At 39.7% G+C, this 20,588-nt stretch overlaps 2 protein-coding genes and 1 pseudogene across 2 annotated transcripts; 1 reads left to right on the top strand and 2 right to left on the bottom strand.

Moving 5' to 3' along the window:
• Nucleotides 1-6: 6 nt before the first annotated feature.
• Nucleotides 7-7,747, bottom strand: LOC109964913 (C3a anaphylatoxin chemotactic receptor-like). The gene is given in 4 exon segments (XM_020608524.1): nucleotides 7-1,064; nucleotides 1,067-1,336; nucleotides 1,471-1,601; nucleotides 7,592-7,747. Coding segments are annotated over 2 exon segments (942 nt in total). The 5' UTR covers nucleotides 1,326-1,336; nucleotides 1,471-1,601; nucleotides 7,592-7,747; the 3' UTR covers nucleotides 7-381.
• Nucleotides 7,748-10,418: 2,671 nt separating this feature from the next.
• fpr1 (formyl peptide receptor 1) lies at nucleotides 10,419-13,116 on the bottom strand. The gene is made up of 4 exons (XM_020608526.1): nucleotides 13,039-13,116; nucleotides 12,061-12,191; nucleotides 11,650-11,926; nucleotides 10,419-11,597 (listed from the first exon to the last, which is right to left on the bottom strand). The coding sequence occupies exons 3-4, from the start codon at nucleotides 11,913-11,915 to the stop codon at nucleotides 10,604-10,606; spliced, it is 1,260 nt and encodes a 419-aa protein (XP_020464182.1). The 5' UTR covers nucleotides 11,916-11,926; nucleotides 12,061-12,191; nucleotides 13,039-13,116; the 3' UTR covers nucleotides 10,419-10,603.
• A 4,432-nt stretch (nucleotides 13,117-17,548) lies between these two features.
• Nucleotides 17,549-18,603, top strand: LOC109964914 (trypsin-3-like; annotated as a pseudogene).
• The last annotated feature ends 1,985 nt before the right edge of the window (nucleotides 18,604-20,588 follow it).

Genomic DNA, 20,588 nt, shown 5'->3' with positions numbered 1-20,588 from the left:
GAGTCAAAGAGCAGACAAAAATTGGACCATTTGCTCTGTGTGATCAAAACATTCCACTACTGCCTTGTTCAGTAAAGGCTTAGTCCACAAAAGGCATCACAACTTATTACAATAGTATTTTCATTTTTGTCCTCCAGATTGTACACACTGTGATTAAAGTGGTGATAGACTTGATCAGTTAGCCTACCACACAGTAAACGGCACATGAATTGCTCATTCAGACTGAAATGGTTCAATCTGGGATGGTGTTTAAGGCTCATCTCAAGGGTACCTGTATAAGTACAACAAAAGTGCATGGAAAATTTGATATGCATATTTACACACTTTTGTTGAAATGATTTGCTATGCACAAATGGAATATTTGTTTCTTCATAGAGGACCTTATACCTCAGTACTAAGAGCTGACTTGTCATTGCTCTGACTGGTGTCCACTGACTTTCTGTCATTGCGAGAAACCTCTTCCTGGAGGGCATTCTCCAGTACATTCAGGATGGATCTCTTGAATATAGCCTTGAAATCTTGGCCCATAAACACATACAAGAGTGGGTTGAGGCAGCTATTAAGAAAGGCCAGGCTGGTTACTATAGGGGTCCCGATAGTGGTCACATGGTGTAATGTTTCAGTGTCAGTATAGCTGAAGTTAATCATCTCAATTAGATAAATAATGTGATAAGGAGCCCAGCACAGAAAAAAGGTGGCGATAACAGCAGCAATGATCTTAAAGGGGCGACTTGACTTGCTGCCCAGGGTGCGGCTCCTCCTGAGGCGATGGACTATCACAGCATAACAGGACACGATGACAGTGAAGGGGACAACAAATCCCAGGAGGAAGCGGGTCATGGCCATGACCTGATGATTCACAGATGAGCTTTCATTGTCATCAAAAAGAGTATAGTTGGTGTAGCAGATGATGATGTCTTTATTGAATCTTTCAGTGTCTTTGAAGATGAAGTATGGAGCACTGAGAATCAGAGCCAGGACCCACACACCCAGACTCACACAGGATGCTTTGCGTACATTTCGGTGGTTCTGAGCCCAGACAGGCCAAACCACAGACACGCAAGGTTGAGGAACCAAATAGTGTTAACTGTTTTCTTCATCTTGAACCCGGTCACCCAGATAACCACTCCATTCCCCAGCACACCGAGAACAAAGGCCAGGCAGTAAACAATGAGAGACATGATGTTGAGAGACTGCCTCAGCTCAGCAAGATCATCCTTGTAGTCATACTCGTCATCGTCCTCATACAAAGAGCCATTTCTTCCAGTAAAATCTGTTGCATTGATGATGCTATAGAAAGGGGTCGTGGTCATTAGCTCCATCATTGTCTTAGAACCTGCAACAAAAACAGAAATGAATGCTGATAGGAAAACAGACAAGAGATTAATGTTTTATTACAATCTCAATAATCTAAATGATAGGTTCTAGAAATGCACTACAGATTTAGCTTTGTTTATGACTGTTCCTCACCGGGGTGGGGGTGGGGGTGTCAGCTGCAAAAGCAACTGATTAGGAGGTGGAAATTTTGGAACTCAGATCACTGATGAAAGCTTTCCACTTTTCGCTCTGCGCGCTCCCGTGAGCTGCCACACGTTCACTGCCTGCGCATGTGCGGTGGATAAAAAAATAGAAGTTACTGTATGGTACAAGTTGGCTAGGTCTACGAGGCACAGCTGGAAGTTTTCAGTGTTATTCTGGACAACCAAAGGTGAGACCCTGGGTTTGTTCCTCAGTCATTAATACACTTGACTTCCTAGCGTGACCGTCGCTGTTGTTTCAGCCAAGTTTGATGTGCCCAACATGCGCACAGTGAACGAAAGCCAAAAATAACAACAATAGGCCTACTAATACTATTTTGTTTTGTTTTTGGTTCTTGTTTATTAGATTGCATGATTTAATTAGAGAACAAGAAAACATTTTTCTTTTTTGTAGCTAAAAAAAATCCCGATACATCTTTAACGTTTCTTTGTTTTCCACACTGAATCAAACAAATGAATTGAACGGATAAGTCCAATCTTGGCTTGAAGAAAGTTTGAAGACAGTTGTAATACAGTTTAGAGGCTGAATAGTAATACCTGGAAATACAAAACGTTTTCTCCACAAGCCTTGTGCAACACGCAAAAGCGCACACATCAATAAGTAAAACGGAAACAGAATTTGATGAGTAGATATTTTACAAGCTTATGATCAGTCAGAAAACAAAATCACTCTACTAAACGCCACAGCTCCAAGTCGCCTATCCATCCTACTGTAGACATGCAGGCTTAAATAGCATCATGACTCTGAACTGTCTTGATAAAGACCTGTCTACTTAGGAAGCAATAACTGAAACGAAGTGGTTGAAATGCCAGATAAAGGTGTTTGCTATGCGTTTTATTTAAACTATATGTGATTGTTTTATCAGAGTGACTGAGTTAAGGTTTCTGAAAATAGCAAAGATGCAGTACCTTTGGGAAAGCTTTGGTCCGACGAGGACGTGTCTGCTGCAAAAGCAACTGATAGGAGGTGGAAATTTTGGAGCTCAGATCCCTGACTCCTTAAAAATGTGACGTCATCGCCTGCACTAGGCACCACCCAGGCCCCTCCTTTGAAGACCATTGCTTCTCCTGTATCCAATATTAAAGATATAACAAAACTATTTTGGCTTCAGCGATAGATTACAAAGATGCATGCACTATGCGGATGTTTTATGTGTATATAATATACAGACGTTAAGTTTGCCCCCTGGACTTACAAGGTTATGCTTATGATGTTATCTGACTAGCATCTCCAAGAAGTCTCACTCTAAGTTTCTCTCTGCTTCAGATGCCACATGATAGAGCTTTTATCTTATGGGAAATTCCAAAGTGAGAAGACCAAGTAAACAAACACCTAAATTTATAAAGTGTGGGTTGATGAGATGATTACCTGAGATTACCAGTGCCCCAGTGAGACTGTTGTGTAATGTGTTTTTCTCAGTGTGGTTGAGGTTAGGTGTAACTGCCCTGTGTTGATCATTTGAAGTCACATCCTGGATATGTAGGTTCCTTTTTTATGTCCCCTCATTTCACCTTGCACCAGCAACAATAATACAAAAGAGTTTTAGTTACTTCCTCTTTGCCACTGTCCACTTGAAACTAGACACAGCCGAGGTACTGCTGTAGATCCAAAACCTGCAATAAAAATAGATTTGTAGTATTTTGCAGCACATTTCTGGAATTAGTATTAATTAGGGCAAGCTCACAATTCTAAGTTATCTGTCGTGCCTCTTTTTCAGCATCCTGTTTTTCACTCTAATTCAGATCACTCTTTCGAAACACTTCTGGGGTGCTATCTATGATGTGTTAGAGAAGAATTTTAGAGAATTAGAGAAGAATTTTATCTGATTACACCTAATCATACATTCCTGATGTAGGCTATTTGACAGCTACACCACCAAATAACCACAGACTTGATTACAACCTTAAAACATAAACAAATTCATATATCTATCCTGAAGCAGATCTAAGCTAAGCACTTTCATCGTTTTAAACCTACCTGGCACATTCTTGCTGTTTCTATCACATCAAGTGCACAAAGTTCCTGAAACTGAAATTTATCCCAAGACCTTGACAGATGTATCACATATGGATTAAATTATAATGATATTTACTTAATAAAGAAATGTTTCACAGCAGGGAGAGACTAATATTGGAAATATATTCATAAAAGCGGAACAGAGTCCTAGGGTTGGAAATACATGAGAAATGTTTGACTTCACGGACTTCATGGCACACTTCCTCCCATGTGTTTCCTTTTTATTATTGATTTTGTCACTCCACTGCCTACATAACTTTTGCTGAATTTTTGTGGAAAATGACCACACATTTGTTTCATTAGTTGCAGTTATTTGTGTTCACGTTTCCCTTGTAAAAATGTTGATGTTAGAGCAAAAATGAGATTATGCAAGATTAGTCCTGATAACATGGCCCAGGTTGACATCGTGGAACAGAATCTCAAGGACAAGCAAACTTTGTCAGTTGACAATATTTGTTTGCAGTAATATGATTAATTAAATATTCAAAAGTTTTTGACATTTACAGTTTAAACACCTTAGTTAAAGTAGGTGCTAAAGAAGGTGCTAAATTCAAACTAGCTAAGTTTTGTGAAACTAACCCCCATATTTCCCATCAAAAATAGCAAAGGCTACATTTTTCCTTTCAATAATAAATATTTACAACATTGGAGTAGGGGGTATAAGAAACTCTGAGGTCACAATGATGCTAGCAATTCAAACAGTCAGACAAAGAAGCATCTTCGTGATGGTAGTGATGGTCTAACTTGTTCACATTGTAAAACACAATGAAGGTCTTGAATGGATCAGATTTGCACAGTGTAAGCTGCTTCTACCTGCCCAACCCTAAAACCAAGTCCCCTGCTAATGTGCACACACACCACACAGGAACTTTACTCTGCCAGATGTCCAGATGTGAGGGGGAGGAAGAAAGAGGGGGAAGAGTGAGTGAGAATGAAAGCTTGAGAACTACTACATGTATGACCAAGTGTGTGTGTACATGCTCTCTGCCTCTGCATGAGTTCGGACCAACACCCGTATTTGATTGTGTAGGAGGACTCATGTTTCAGTTATTGTTGCCTTTTTTATACATAAATATTCAGCATCTGATCTTCATCTTAAACCAGGTCCAAAAACAATTCACTCTAACTACAGGAAACAGTTTAAAAGAAACTGACCTAGTTAACTTCTTCTTCCCTCCTAAAAACTACACTGTACTGTTCAGCTCCATGTGTAATGTCTAATGTCTGTTTTAGCTAAAGTCTAGACAGAATGACTATGCTGTTTTATTTGGTCGTGATCCTCTTGAGCAATGCATCCAACAGTTTTCATTTTTGGGCTAAAATGTGTGTTTTTTAACATTTTTCCTGTAGAATCTTGTAACAGAACTTAACGGCACAGCATTTTACTGGTGTCTGCAGGGGATATTAATAGCTATCCCAAGGCTATAGTTTGAGGAAAGTCTTCAGAGCCCAGGGCTTGCCACAGTTCTTGATTTACCGAGCAAACCTACAATTATGTGTGTGCCATACAAATACCAATTTTGCTGTGTAAAACAACTAGTGGAGGGTTAAAGGGACTTCAGTTTTAGCAGTGGGTGATAAAATGCATTTGGAGTTTGGGGGTTTATTATTCACTGCAGCAGCTGGGAGGGTGTGTGTGTAGCACGAAGGACACCAATAAAATGTATGGATGTGAGTGTGTTTTGTGTGGGGAACAATGAAGTAGTAATGACATACTTCAGCTCCCAGCATCAGAGTTATACACCCTGTATTTTTCACTCACTGTGCAAAACACTGTGAGCTCATGGTGTATCTAAATCCACAACTCTTTGTGCAGGGGGGCAGAGTGAAACAGTGGTACGCCAAGTGTTGTACCATAACTTCTGGATTGCAGTAATGCTGTCAAAGAGGTACAAATAGTGGGAATCTGCTGTGTACTGAAGCCCCAAAGGTTTGTTGATCTTGTTGTGGTGCTGACTGGAAATCAAACCCTCTGTCTCACGGGTGTGGAGAGGTCACCAATTTTGTTTTTCAAGTCAAAACAGTGCCAACAGTTTGGGTTCTGTGACATTTTTTCCCTCCACATAATACACCACACACAGGGAAAAAATCTGAACCTCTGTAACTTAAACCACTTCCGTACATTTGTCCCTACTTCCAACCACAAAATTCGGTTCCCCTCAGCAAACCTAAAGGATATGAATAATCAGCCTGGACTCTGTCTCAACAAGCCTGACATTGTAGAAGTCTTGCACATCTCTGACACAGTGCTCTCTCTGTCTGTCCGAGGGGACTTCGAGGTACAGTGGATTGATTGCCTTTAGGGGAAATGGAACTGCTTAAACACACAGATGCGAGATGAAATAAACATATTCTAACGAAAGGTTAGGGAGGCAAATGCTGGGAAAAAAATTACTGTGGTGAAGACGGTGGTAGTTTTATTTTGCAAGGACAGCAAAATAATTCACCTAACTTATCACACCTTGAATGCTGTTTTGCAAATGCACAACTAAACAGACACTTGCGTATCACGTGTGAAAGGCATTTTCACCTTTTGCGCAGTTACCTCAGGAACTCGTTGCATTTGTTACAATCTAAATTGTGCTGTATAGGAGTGTATTGTATTTTTCTCTTAAGTATATAATTCTAAGGTTTGTTCAGATGTACCTACACATTTAAGTGTTTTCCTCTCAGGCGCTGATAAACACCTCTCAGTACGTCTTTACTCTGAAGCATTGCCTCATCCATGCTATGTGGTTTTGCAGTGAATTAGTGACAGTGCTGAATTACTTCACGTATTTCAACCCTAAACCTGAATGATATGAAGAACCAGGACTGTATGAAGAAACTGTCATATAAGGTTTGGCTTCACTTTTTCTTTTAGCATGTAACTACATTTAAATTGTGGAAATGGCTCCAGCTGTACAAAAAATAACGTCAACATGTCAAAATGATGTGTTAATACTATTAACTAAAGTGACCCGGTGAAGAAAGAAATGCTTCAGCAAGTCACGATAACGTAATGAGGGTAAGGGAGTGAAAACAGAGTGAGGGGAGTGAGAAAGTAGGTGCAGCCGGGCAAACCTGACAGTTCCCCAAAAGACTCATGGCTGTATTAGCTCAAAAGGGTGCTTCTACTAAATACTGAGCAAAGGGTCTGAATACTTATGACCATGTGATATTTCAGTTTTTCTTTTTTAATAAATCTGCAAAAATGTCAAATTCTGTGTTTTTCTGTCAATATGGGGTGCTGTGTGTACATTAATGAGGAAAAAAAATAAAGTTTATCGGTTTGAACTTTAAATATCTTGTCTTTGTGGTGTATTCAATTAAATATGGGTCAAAAAGGATTTGCAAGTCAATGTATTCTGTTTTTATTTACATTTTACACAATGCCCCAACTTCATTGGAACTGGGGTTTGTACATACATACACAGTCATACAACTAGGCCATGCAGCAACAAGCGAAAAAACAAAAATGCTATTTAGAATACAGTTTTGAGAGACTGGTCAAATGCATACATCAGAAACGAACTTGAATGCAGCTAATATGGTGCACATCAATAAAGTAAATGTGAATGTGAACATTCTTTCACTGATGAAAGTCATAATGACTTGATAATTTCTTAATGGTAAATTAATTATTTATCTTACAATAATTCATGCATTAAATAATCACCAGTCATGCATTAGTTAAACACAGCATTTGACAAGGGTTATCTATTATTCTGTCAAACTGTTAACAGGGCGTTTGCCGCATAATTAGACAAACGTATAAAATAAGGAAGCAATTTGAATTTTTTTTTAAACCATAGTCAACAGTCTGACAGTAGCCTTATGTGCATTTATTTCAAGAATCGAAATCACTCCAGAAAAGCAGCAAATTCTCACAAATAAAGCGGTTTTCCTTGTTTAATTAATGTTCACACATCACCTTCGCTGTCATTGATATCCACAGTAAGATGCTGGCCTCGTCGTCTGTCATGATTTTAGTGTCATGCTTCATTTTAACAGCCTTACTGGACTAAACTCATGTAAAACAACCAAGGTAACGTACCTTATTTCTCCAGTCCGGTGAGGATGTGTCCGCAGCAGAACTATCCCCGAACAAAGTCCGGCAGCTGAATATAAACCGATTCGTTGGTAGTAACCGCCCATGTCGGGGAGGAACCCCGAACAACATGCATTCAAAAATCCACGCTTTGTTAATAGAGAGTCACGTACTGCATGTGTTGATATATTATGGACAGGGTCGGAGGTTCTAATCACGGTGCCTGCAGTCCATGTGTCACTGTCCTTGGGCAAGACACTGAACCCCCGAGTTAGAGCCATTGGTGTGACTTGGTGCCGCAGATGGCTGTCTAGGTTCTGTACCAGAAACAAATTCCTTTTGTGTGTAACATACTTGGCCAATAAAGGTGATTATTATAGCCTATTACTGGAGGCGCTCCAATACCCTTTACAGCGTAGCTTTGACTTTGTGAATCAACATTTGCATTAGTCTACATGTGTAAATGCAGCCTCTCTTTACCCTGCACAAGAATATGATGTAGCAGCATCTGTCCCTAAGTGACATTTCCCAGCAGTTTGACAGAATAGCAGGACACTCCACAGATGAGCATGACACATGTTGCATCTGTAGATCCATCCCAGCAAGCAAAAAGCATCGGAAGCGATTTTTCCCCTTTGTCTCATGCTATTAGGGCTATTTCACAGGTTTTCAGCACCCTGTCTGGCTGGGACACAGTAGCCACATTGAAGGACACCAGCCCCACCATCGCAGTCAGCCACTATACCTGTCATAACTTGTGAAACATGTCTGAGCAAGCACACAAAGTTTCTGCAAACAGTTTTTGCACCAGTCATCACTCAAACAAATCACATTAGCCCATATCACAAAAGTAAAATGTAGGCTACACCATACCACCATGTCTGTGTATTCATAAGGTTTAGCTTTTTATTTTGTGACCCCATATGGAGGCAGAGCATGCACATCAGAGTTAAATTGAAAATTAGCCAAGCCACAGCTTGGTATTATTTAAAGGACAGAGCTTGAAATGCAGCCTTTTGTAATTTTACTGGAGCCAGTAACAAGCTGGATCTCCCTCTACAGCTGTGCATTGATTGAAACATCCCCCTGTTCACTCACTCTCTTTACTGCTGCATAAATGACTTTAAGATCATATCAAACAACACCATAAAACAAATGATGGAGGATTACAAAATAGCTTTCCATACTTCTTCCAAATGATACTGTGAAATCTTATAAAGGGATATAAACAAGACAAATGTCCAAATTATTTCACTAATTGACAACATCATTATAAAAGTTAGGTCATCAGATTAATAGGATATGATTTTCAACTGACCTTGGCACAAAAACAGACGGTGCACTTTGACTTTCAGTCAGTAGTAGGGCACACAGATCTATCACTGTTTGCACTGTGCTCCAGTGCAGTCCCTCTGAACGCTACTATCCTGCATCTGACAAATACCTGACATACAAAACAGCTCCCTCCACTGGTCAAATGTTAATAATGAGGATGAAGGACATTAAAATGTGCATTTTGTGAATAGCTCCTTGTTAGTTATGATAAAATATCATGAGATGTGAATGTGACAGATACACATACTGTGTTACTCCATCCATATACTATATACATATATTCATAACTGCCTGATACTAGTGAAGGAGATTCCAGGCATGGTGTTTGTGAAGATATGATGTGATTCTGAGATGAACAGTATGAGTGAAAAAATGGAAGCCAAAATAATACTTTAATAATGGAAATAATGGTAACAACAAGAATGTCAGTAACAGCAATCATCATTATCATCATTTATGGCCTCTTATAGTACAAAAATAGCAAATTATCTTTTACATTTTTTTCCATCAGGAAAAAAAAAGCTTTTATAGAGAGGTTCATGTTATACCATAAAATGCCACATAAACCAAAAGGATACATTACATAGAAAAAAATTCAATTATGCAGTGGACAGACAATTAACCACAAATGATTTTGATAACTGATGGCTTTTGTTTTTTTTTGCCACTTCACTAGTTGTAGCTTCTAAAATTTAAATATTTAGCAACCTGAATGCTGGTGGGTTTTTGACTCTGGAGAAAATCAACAATTTGATGTCTGGCAAGCTGAAAAGTAAAAAAAAAAGTCCAGTTAATTGGTAATGAAAATAATCTTTAGGTAATCAGTGGAGACATACATTAAAAATACAAAATTAAGCTACGTCTACAATCCAGCTGTTACTATAAGAATAATGTCATTGTCAGTATCATATGGGCTTACATTAGCCCGTCCTCATGAGGAATAACATGTTTATACGAGCATGCAATAAACATGTAGCAATCAAAAGTCAGATCGGTCAGTTTCTGTGGTGCTGCCACTCTCTCGCTATCATGCTGCCAGTTCTGTCAAGTACACATATAATGGTTGGGTTGGGTTTCAAGGGGATGGGATGTTGGGAAATGATCTTACTATAATCCTACTTGTGCAGCTTAGACAAAAAAAAAAGGGTGCAATACTTATTCTGAAATTATGTGGCATAACGGGCCATTCCTACGCAAACAATGAGTGTACAACACTTGCACTAGAGATTATTCCGTCTGTGTAAAGTTCTCTATGTATGTGTGTATACGCATTTCTTTGAGTGTGTGTGAAATAGCTACTGTATGCAACTTACAAGTGTAGTGCAAGTCTTCCTTTGTAAAACACTGGTTTTGGTAAATGCTATATAAACAAACTATTTTATAAAAGAATAATCACTTTTCCTTCATGTCATGATGTTTTAGCCCACAAATACATGGCAAATTAATTTACAATTTGTGTAAAAGATTACCATCACTCAGCTCTACAAAGCGCCAGAACCTGATTATTTTAAGATCAGACCAGTCAGGCAATTATAATTCTCATATCTACCCAACTTTAACAGGTAAAATGCTTCAGTTTATTATTCAGAGCCACTGAATGAAAAAGCAACAAAAGAAGTTATTAGCTATATACAGTTAGTATATTTGTTTATTCATACTTTTTTATTCATGTTATGGTCAACCTTAAACCTCAGTATCAGAAATGTCATAACTCATTGTCTTCGTCTTTAACCATGTTCTAGGCCACTTTAAACAAGCTGAGTTATTCGTGACATCCTTGTTCCTGTCTGGCAAACAGTTAATTGCGTGGTCATTGTTGTTGATTACACAGCTCTCGTCATCCTTGTTGTCCCCTTGTTGTCCCCACTTGTCTTTACTTCGAATGGTGACCACCGAATTTGTGTAGGTATAGGACCGAGAAACCTCTTCCTGGAAGGCATTCTCCAGTACATTCAGAATGGATTTGCGGACTTTGTCCTTGAAATCTTGGCCCATAAACACATACAGCAGTGGGTTGAGGCAGCTGTTGAGAAAGGCCAGGCTGGTGGCTATGGGGACCCCGATAGTGGTCACATGGTGCAGTGTTTCACTTGGATGAACAGCTGTGTGATTCACCATCTCAATCAGACCCATGATGTGATAAGGAGCCCAGCACAGGAAAAAAGTGGCGATAACAGCAGCAATGATCTTGAAAGAGCGACTTGACTGGCTGGCCAGGGTGCGGCTCCTCCTGAGGCGATGGACTATCACAGCATAACAGGACACGATGACAGTGAAGGGGACAACAAATCCCAGGAGGAAGCGGGTGATTGCCATGACCTTATGGCGAAACCGTCTCAGCTGATTCACAGACAAGCTTTCATAGTCATCAGAAAGAGCATAGTTGGTGTAGCAGTTGATGATGTCTTTATTGTAAAATGATGTTGCAGTGTCTTTGAAGATGAAGTATGGAGCACTGAGAATCAGAGCCAGGACCCACACACCCAGACTCACACAGGATGCTTTGCGTACATTTCGGTGGTTCTGGGCCCAGACAGGCCAAACCACAGACACACATCTGTCCACACTGATGACAACCAGGATGTAGACACTGGCAAACATGTTTAGAAAGCTTATGGTGCTGTTGAGTTTGCACATGAACTTGCCGAAAGGCCAGTGGAAATCCAAAGCTGTGATGCTTTGCGTACATTTCGGTGGTTCTGAGCCCAGACAGGCCAAACCACAGACACGCAAGGTTGAGGAACCAAATAGTGTTAACTGTTTTCTTCATCTTGAACCCGGTCACCCAGATAACCACTCCATTCCCCAGCACACCGAGAACAAAGGCCAGGCTGTAAACAATGAGAGACATGATGTTGAGAGACTGCCTCAGCTCAGCAAGATCATCCTTGTAGTCATACTCTTCATCGTCCTTATACAAAGAGCCATTTCTTCCAGTAAAATCTGTTGCATTGATGATGCTATAGAAAGGGGTCGTGGTCATTAGCTCCATCATTGTCTTAGAACCTGCAACAAAAACAGAAATGAATGCTGATAGGAAAACAGACAAGAGATTAATGTTTTATTACAATCTCAATAATCTAAATGATAGGTTCTAGAAATGCACTACAGATTTAGCTTTGTTTATGACTGTTCCTCACCGGGGCGGGGGTGGGGGTGTCAGCTGCAAAAGCAACTGATTAGGAGGTGGAAATTTTGGAACTCAGATCACTGATGAAAGCTTTCCACTTTTCGCTCTGCGCGCTCCCGCGAGCTGCCACACGTTCACTGCCTGCGCATGTGCGGTGGATAAAAAAATAGAAGTTACTGTATGGTACAAGTTGGCTAGGTCTACGAGGCACAGCTGGAAGTTTTCAGTGTTATTCTGGACAACCAAAGGTGAGACCCTGGGTTTGTTCCTCAGTCATTAATACACTTGACTTCCTAGCGTGACCGTCGCTGTTGTTTCAGCCAAGTTTGATGTGCCCAACATGCGCACAGTGAACGAAAGCCAAAAATAACAACAATAGGCCTACTAATACTATTTTGTTTTGTTTTTGGTTCTTGTTTATTAGATTGCATGATTTAATTAGAGAACAAGAAAACATTTTTCTTTTTTGTAGCTAAAAAAAATCCCGATACATCTTTAACGTTTCTTTGTTTTCCACACTGAATCAAACAAATGAATTGAACGGATAAGTCCAATCTTGGCTTGAAGAAAGTTTGAAGACAGTTGTAATACAGTTTAGAGGCTGAATAGTAATACCTGGAAATACAAAACGTTTTCTCCACAAGCCTTGTGCAACACGCAAAAGCGCACACATCAATAAGTAAAACGGAAACAGAATTTGATGAGTAGATATTTTACAAGCTTATGCTCAGTCAGAAAACAAAATCACTCTACTAAACGCCACAGCTCCCAAGTCGCCTATCCATCCTACTGTAGACATGCAGGCTTAATTAGCATCATGACTCTGAACTGTCTTGATAAAGACCTGTCTACTTAGGAAGCAATAACTGAAACGAAGTGGTTGAAATGCCAGATAAAGGTGTTTGCTATGCGTTTTATTTAAACTATATGTGATTGTTTTATCAGAGTGACTGAGTTAAGGTTTCTGAAAATAGCAAAGATGCAGTACCTTTGGGAAAGCTTTGGTCCGACGAGGACGTGTCTGCTGCAAAAGCAACTGATAGGAGGTGGAAATTTTGGAGCTCAGATCCCTGACTCCTTAAAAATGTGACGTCATCGCCTGCACTAGGCACCACCCAGGCCCCTCCTTTGAAGACCATTGCTTCTCCTGTATCCAATATTAAAGATATAACAAAACTATTTTGGCTTCAGCGATAGATTACAAAGATGCATGCACTATGCGGATGTTTTATGTGTATATAATATACAGACGTTAAGTTTGCCCCCTGGACTTACAAGGTTATGCTTATGATGTTATCTGACTAGCATCTCCAAGAAGTCTCACTCTAAGTTTCTCTCTGCTTCAGATGCCACATGATAGAGCTTTTATCTTATGGGAAATTCCAAAGTGAGAAGACCAAGTAAACAAACACCTAAATTTATAAAGTGTGGGTTGATGAGATGATTACCTGAGATTACCAGTGCCCCAGTGAGACTGTTGTGTAATGTGTTTTTCTCAGTGTGGTTGAGGTTAGGTGTAACTGCCCTGTGTTGATCATTTGAAGTCACATCCTGGATATGTAGGTTCCTTTTTTATGTCCCCTCATTTCACCTTGCACCAGCAACAATAATACAAAAGAGTTTTAGTTACTTCCTCTTTGCCACTGTCCACTTGAAACTAGACACAGCCGAGGTACTGCTGTAGATCCAAAACCTGCAATAAAAATAGATTTGTAGTATTTTGCAGCACATTTCTGGAATTAGTATTAATTAGGGCAAGCTCACAATTCTAAGTTATCTGTCGTGCCTCTTTTTCAGCATCCTGTTTTTCACTCTAATTCAGATCACTCTTTCGAAACACTTCTGGGGTGCTATCTATGATGTGTTAGAGAAGAATTTTAGAGAATTAGAGAAGAATTTTATCTGATTACACCTAATCATACATTCCTGATGTAGGCTATTTGACAGCTACACCACCAAATAACCACAGACTTGATTACAACCTTAAAACATAAACAAATTCATATATCTATCCTGAAGCAGATCTAAGCTAAGCACTTTCATCGTTTTAAACCTACCTGGCACATTCTTGCTGTTTCTATCACATCAAGTGCACAAAGTTCCTGAAACTGAAATTTATCCCAAGACCTTGACAGATGTATCACATATGGATTAAATTATAATGATATTTACTTAATAAAGAAATGTTTCACAGCAGGGAGAGACTAATATTGGAAATATATTCATAAAAGCGGAACAGAGTCCTAGGGTTGGAAATACATGAGAAATGTTTGACTTCACGGACTTCATGGCACACTTCCTCCCATGTGTTTCCTTTTTACTATTGATTTTGTCACTCCACTGCCTACACAACTTTTGCTGAATTTTTGTGGAAAATGACCACACATTTGTTTCATTAGTTGCAGTTATTTGTGTTCACGTTTCCCTTGTAAAAATGTTGATGTTAGAGCAAAAATGAGATTATGCAAGATTAGTCCTGATAACATGGCCCAGGTTGACATCGTGGGACAGAATCTCAAGGACAAGCAAACTTTGTCAGTTGACAATATTTGTTTGCAGTAATATGATTAATTAAATATTCAAAAGTTTTTGACATTTACAGTTTAAACACCTTAGTTAAAGTAGGTGCTAAAGAAGGTGCTAAATTCAAACTAGCTAAGTTTTGTGAAACTAACCCCCATATTTCCCATCAAAAATAGCAAAGGCTACATTTTTCCTTTCAATAATAAATATTTACAACATTGGAGTAGGGGGTATAAGAAACTCTGAGGTCACAATGATGCTAGCAATTCAAACAGTCAGACAAAGAAGCATCTTCGTGATGGTAGTGATGGTCTAACTTGTTCACATTGTAAAACACAATGAAGGTCTTGAATGGATCAGATTTGCACAGTGTAAGCTGCTTCTACCTGCCCAACCCTAAAACCAAGTCCCCTGCTAATGTGCACACACACCACACAGGAACTTTACTCTGCCAGATGTCCAGATGTGAGGGGGAGGAAGAAAGAGGGGGAAGAGTGAGTGAGAATGAAAGCTTGAGAACTACTACATGTATGACCAAGTGTGTGTGTACATGCTCTCTGCCTCTGCATGAGTTCGGACCAACACCCGTATTTGATTGTGTAGGAGGACTCATGTTTCAGTTATTGTTGCCTTTTTTATACATAAATATTCAGCATCTGATCTTCATCTTAAACCAGGTCCAAAAACAATTCACTCTAACTACAGGAAACAGTTTAAAAGAAACTGACCTAGTTAACTTCTTCTTCCCTCCTAAAAACTACACTGTACTGTTCAGCTCCATGTGTAATGTCTAATGTCTGTTTTAGCTAAAGTCTAGACAGAATGACTATGCTGTTTTATTTGGTCGTGATCCTCTTGAGCAATGCATCCAACAGTTTTCATTTTTGGGCTAAAATGTGTGTTTTTTAACATTTTTCCTGTAGAATCTTGTAACAGAACTTAACGGCACAGCATTTTACTGGTGTCTGCAGGGGATATTAATAGCTATCCCAAGGCTATAGTTTGAGGAAAGTCTTCAGAGCCCAGGGCTTGCCACAGTTCTTGATTTACCGAGCAAACCTACAATTATGTGTGTGCCATACAAATACCAATTTTGCTGTGTAAAACAACTAGTGGAGGGTTAAAGGGACTTCAGTTTTAGCAGTGGGTGATAAAATGCATTTGGAGTTTGGGGGTTTATTATTCACTGCAGCAGCTGGGAGGGTGTGTGTGTAGCACGAAGGACACCAATAAAATGTATGGATGTGAGTGTGTTTTGTGTGGGGGACAATGAAGTAGTAATGACATACTTCAGCTCCCAGCATCAGAGTTATACACCCTGTATTTTTCACTCACTGTGCAAAACACTGTGAGCTCATGGTGTATCTAAATCCACAACTCTTTGTGCAGGGGGGCAGAGTGAAACAGTGGTACGCCAAGTGTTGTACCATAACTTCTGGATTGCAGTAATGCTGTCAAAGAGGTACAAATAGTGGGAATCTGCTGTGTACTGAAGCCCCAAAGGTTTGTTGATCTTGTTGTGGTGCTGACTGGAAATCAAACCCTCTGTCTCACGGGTGTGGAGAGGTCACCAATTTTGTTTTTCAAGTCAAAACAGTGCCAACAGTTTGGGTTCTGTGACATTTTTTCCCTCCACATAATACACCACACACAGGGAAAAAATCTGAACCTCTGTAACTTAAACCACTTCCGTACATTTGTCCCTACTTCCAACCACAAAATTCGGTTCCCCTCAGCAAACCTAAAGGATATGAATAATCAGCTTGGACTCTGTCTCAACAAGCCTGACATTGTAGAAGTCTTGCACATCTCTGACACAGTGCTCTCTCTGTCTGTCCGAGGGGACTTCGAGGTACAGTGGATTGATTGCCTTTAGGGGACCTGGAACTGCTTAAACACACAGATGCGAGATGAAATAAACATATTCTAACGAAAGGTTAGGGAGGCTAATGCTGGGAAAAAAATTACTGTGGTGAAGACGGTGGTAGTTTTATTTTGCAAGGACAGCAAAATAATTCACCTAACTTATCACACCTTGAATGCTGTTTTGCAAATGCACAACTAAACAGACACTTGCGTATCACGTGTGAAAGGCATTTTCACCTTTTGCGCAGTTACCTCAGGAACTCGTTGCATTTGTTACAATCTAAATTGTGCTGTATAGGAGTGTATTGTATTTTTCTCTTAAGTATATAATTCTAAGGTTTGTTCAGATGTACCTACACATTTAAGTGTTTTCCTCTCAGGCGCTGATAAACACCTCTCAGTACGTCTTTACTCTGAAGCATTGCCTCATCCATGCTATGTGGTTTTGCAGTGAATTAGTGACAGTGCTGAATTACTTCACGTATTTCAACCCTAAACCTGAATGATATGAAGAACCAGGACTGTATGAAGAAACTGTCATATAAGGTTTGGCTTCACTTTTTCTTTTAGCATGTAACTACATTTAAATTGTGGAAATGGCCCCAGCTGTACAAAAAATAACGTCAACATGTCAAAATGATGTGTTAATACTATTAACTAAAGTGACCCGGTGAAGAAAGAAATGCTTCAGCAAGTCACGATAACGTAATGAGGGTAAGGGAGTGAAAACAGAGTGAGGGGAGTGAGAAAGTAGGTGCAGCCGGGCAAACCTGACAGTTCCCCAAAAGACTCATGGCTGTATTAGCTCAAAAGGGTGCTTCTACTAAATACTGAGCAAAGGGTCTGAATACTTATGACCATGTGATATTTCAGTTTTTCTTTTTTAATAAATCAGCAAAAATGTCAAATTCTGTGTTTTTCTGTCAATATGGGGTGCTGTGTGTACATTAATGAGGAAAAAAAATAAACTTAAATGATTTTAGCATATGGCTGCAATATAACAAAGAGTGAAAAATTTTAGGGGGTCTGAATACTTTCTGTACCCACTCAGTAAATCATGAACAGAATGTTCTGTTTTTCACACTTTTAATGTGTATAGAACAGTTGCCATGGAGGAGAATGACAAGATTGTTGGTGGGTATGAGTGCCCGAAGAACTCTGCCCTAGCAAGTGTTTTTCTTCACTGGGTACAGCTTCTGTGGTGGGACTCTTCTGTCTGATGAGTGGGTGCTCTCTGGTGCACACTGCAAACCAAAGTAAGAAAGATGATCACTTATCCTTTCTCTCTTTTCACAGGTAAACAAACTCTGAACAACTGATTAAAACCGATAGAGGTATGGTGTGCCTGAACATGTAAAATCACCTCTTTTTGGTCACTTGACACTATTCCCTTAATGCAAGGCTTTAGGGTGGATTTACCTAAATGTCATGTGTTTAATTGTTTGAGGTCAAATGTAGAAGTCCGGCTGGAAGAGCATGACATTTGGGAACCCGAAGGGACTGGACAGCACATTTTGTCTGCTAAGTTTATCCACCACCCTGACTACAACTCCCTCATGCAGGACAGTGATCTCATGCTGATCGAGTCGACCTGCCACTTTGAACAGCCTTGTACGCCCTGCAGCACTTCTAAGTATGCCAGTGATGGGACAATGTGCCAGATCTCTTTGTCCCAGTGATGAGGGCTGTGAGTTACATGCTGGATACATTCATGTTTTTTCCAGTCACTTTTTCACACTATTACTGAACATAAAAACATTGATGCATATTTTTTTTTCTGTCTTGTCAAGTGAGGTACCCAGAGAAGGTTTACAGTGCCTGGATACCCCTCTCCTGAGCGATGACACGTGCTTTAATGCATATCCTTTCAAAATCACTGAAAACATGATCTGCTCTGGCTTTCTGGAAGGAGGGACGGACTCCTGTCAGGTGATATACAGGTCCTGCTTGCTGTAACACAAATCAGACAGTGTTTCTGCCTCTTGCTATAACCTCATCTTTTTTTTATCCTTAGGGGGACTCTGGGGGCCCCATGATGTGTAATGGAGAGCTCCAGCGTGTTGTCTCTTGGGGTCATGGCTGTGCTCTGAGAAATAAGCCTGGAGTGTACACAAAAGTTTGCAACTACATTTGTTGGATCAAGGACACAATGGTGTCTGACTGAGCTGAAAATATATTAAGGATTCACATGTGAAAAACATCAGTGAACTACGCGATGTGCTGCATGCAGTGTGGTTCATACAGTTCTGTTAGTGTGTCATTAGACTGAGGCAGGTATATAAATATACAATATCCTCTATGAAGAGAAACACATTAGCCCAGCATCTTACCACATTATAGTGTCTGCTTCACTAGAATCTAAAGCTATCACCCAGATGTTGCAGTAGATTCACAGACAGGTGCTGCTTAACAAGTGTCTAAAACAAGTGTGTCAGTGTACAGTTTTGAGAAGCCACTTATGTCAGAGCCATAATTGATACCTTTGGTTAGCATGTCTGTAAATCAAATTATCTGAGACAGATCTGGCTGCCTAAATTTGGATCTAGCTCTCACTCAAAATTGATTTACAGTGAATGGGCAGATACGTTAAACAAACAATCATTAATGAATGCCTCAGTAGAAAAGAGAACAGTTGTGGAATAAACTTGAAATTTACTGTCAGCAAACAGTAAATCGCCAAGGTCAAAACATGCTGCTACATTGCTCTCTGTAGGTGGAAACTGTAAAGCATGTTGCACGCTCTTGCCACACTCCATGATCACTAGGTATGGAGCATTGCTGCAAAGTACTACTACTACTACTATTCACCAACTCTTTCTGTAGTTTATTAAGACAATAGGAGATTACTACTAAAGTTCAAAGATGTCTTGGTCCAGTGTTAATGTTAGTGCAGTTTATGTGTGGAGTAAAATGGAAAAGAAGTAAGCGTACATCCTGAAACCTGAATTTACTCTTCTGTGACATCCATGTAGAAGGGTGCAAACTGCTAGTCAAACAGCATCAGGTGTACATATATGACTATACTCAATCACAAAATGATTAAAGTGGATTTTGTGTGTTTGGGTGTGTCAGAGAGTGAGTCACCAAGCATTTGCTTGACTATGAATAAAGACTAGGGCTTAACAGGGATTTAGAGGACTTTTAAAAAAAAAGCTTTCTTTGCTATGAAGCACACTGGGTTCTGCATTTCATGGCCTTGAACGGGATGTTAGTTCTGGTAAAACAGATGCCCCTGTTTTGAGCCTTATATAATTCTACAAACCATGTGATGTGCTACTTAGAAGTTAAGGCATGATGGTAAAAGATTGTTTCTCCATGCACAATTTTGCAGTGTCCTTAGCTGTGCACCTTCACTTCTTGTTGTGGCAACAGATTTATGCTTTAGGAACCTTAGTGACTGCATCGATTAGCCAAGGACATGCCAGTAATTTAGCCATGACCTCTTCATTTAAAGGGAGTTAGAAAAAGGAAATAGAAGCTAAGAGAAATAGTTGACAAGATGTATTACTGATGATAGTCATATATGAAAAGATTCAATCAAATAGTCACAGACATATACTACTATTCAACTACAAAAGAATAAACATGTAGATGATAAAGTAAAATAGACAAAACAAAACAAAAAGCACAATATTTAATGGATTTAATTAGAGTCCTATATCAAAGCATAAAGAGCTCATGGCGAAACTCAACATATAATAGCATATCCAGTAAACCCACTTCTCCATCTAAACACACTGACTGGCTCTGCCTCCGCACATGACATCAGCTGGCTGGTGACTTCTATTTAGGTCTGACATGAAGCGTGTTGAGAGCTAAAGCCAACTCTTGTGGCAAAGGGTGTGGATCCTCATGAGAGGTCAGCAGATTTCCTCATAAAGAAACTCTCCAGGGATGTAATCATGGTTAAGTCAGGACATTGGCAGCAACTCAAGACCATATGGGTCAGCTTTTGTCTTTTGAAGTCAGAGATTAGCAGCATAAAACAAAGACAAGAGTTACTTTCAGTGTGTGAGGAGATTTGACTCCTCTGTTATTACACTTCATAATTAAATAGATCTCTTTTTTCTCGCGCCTTCAACTTTCCTACACCTTTGGTTTCGTTTGACTTGTGCAGTTTCAGATAGATACCAGCAGAGGGCGACATCT

This window comes from Monopterus albus, unplaced genomic scaffold (assembly GCF_001952655.1).
Source record: "Monopterus albus unplaced genomic scaffold, M_albus_1.0 scaffold93.1, whole genome shotgun sequence".
Taxonomy (NCBI): domain Eukaryota; kingdom Metazoa; phylum Chordata; class Actinopteri; order Synbranchiformes; family Synbranchidae; genus Monopterus; species Monopterus albus.
This window is presented reverse-complemented; position numbering and strand designations above follow the sequence as displayed.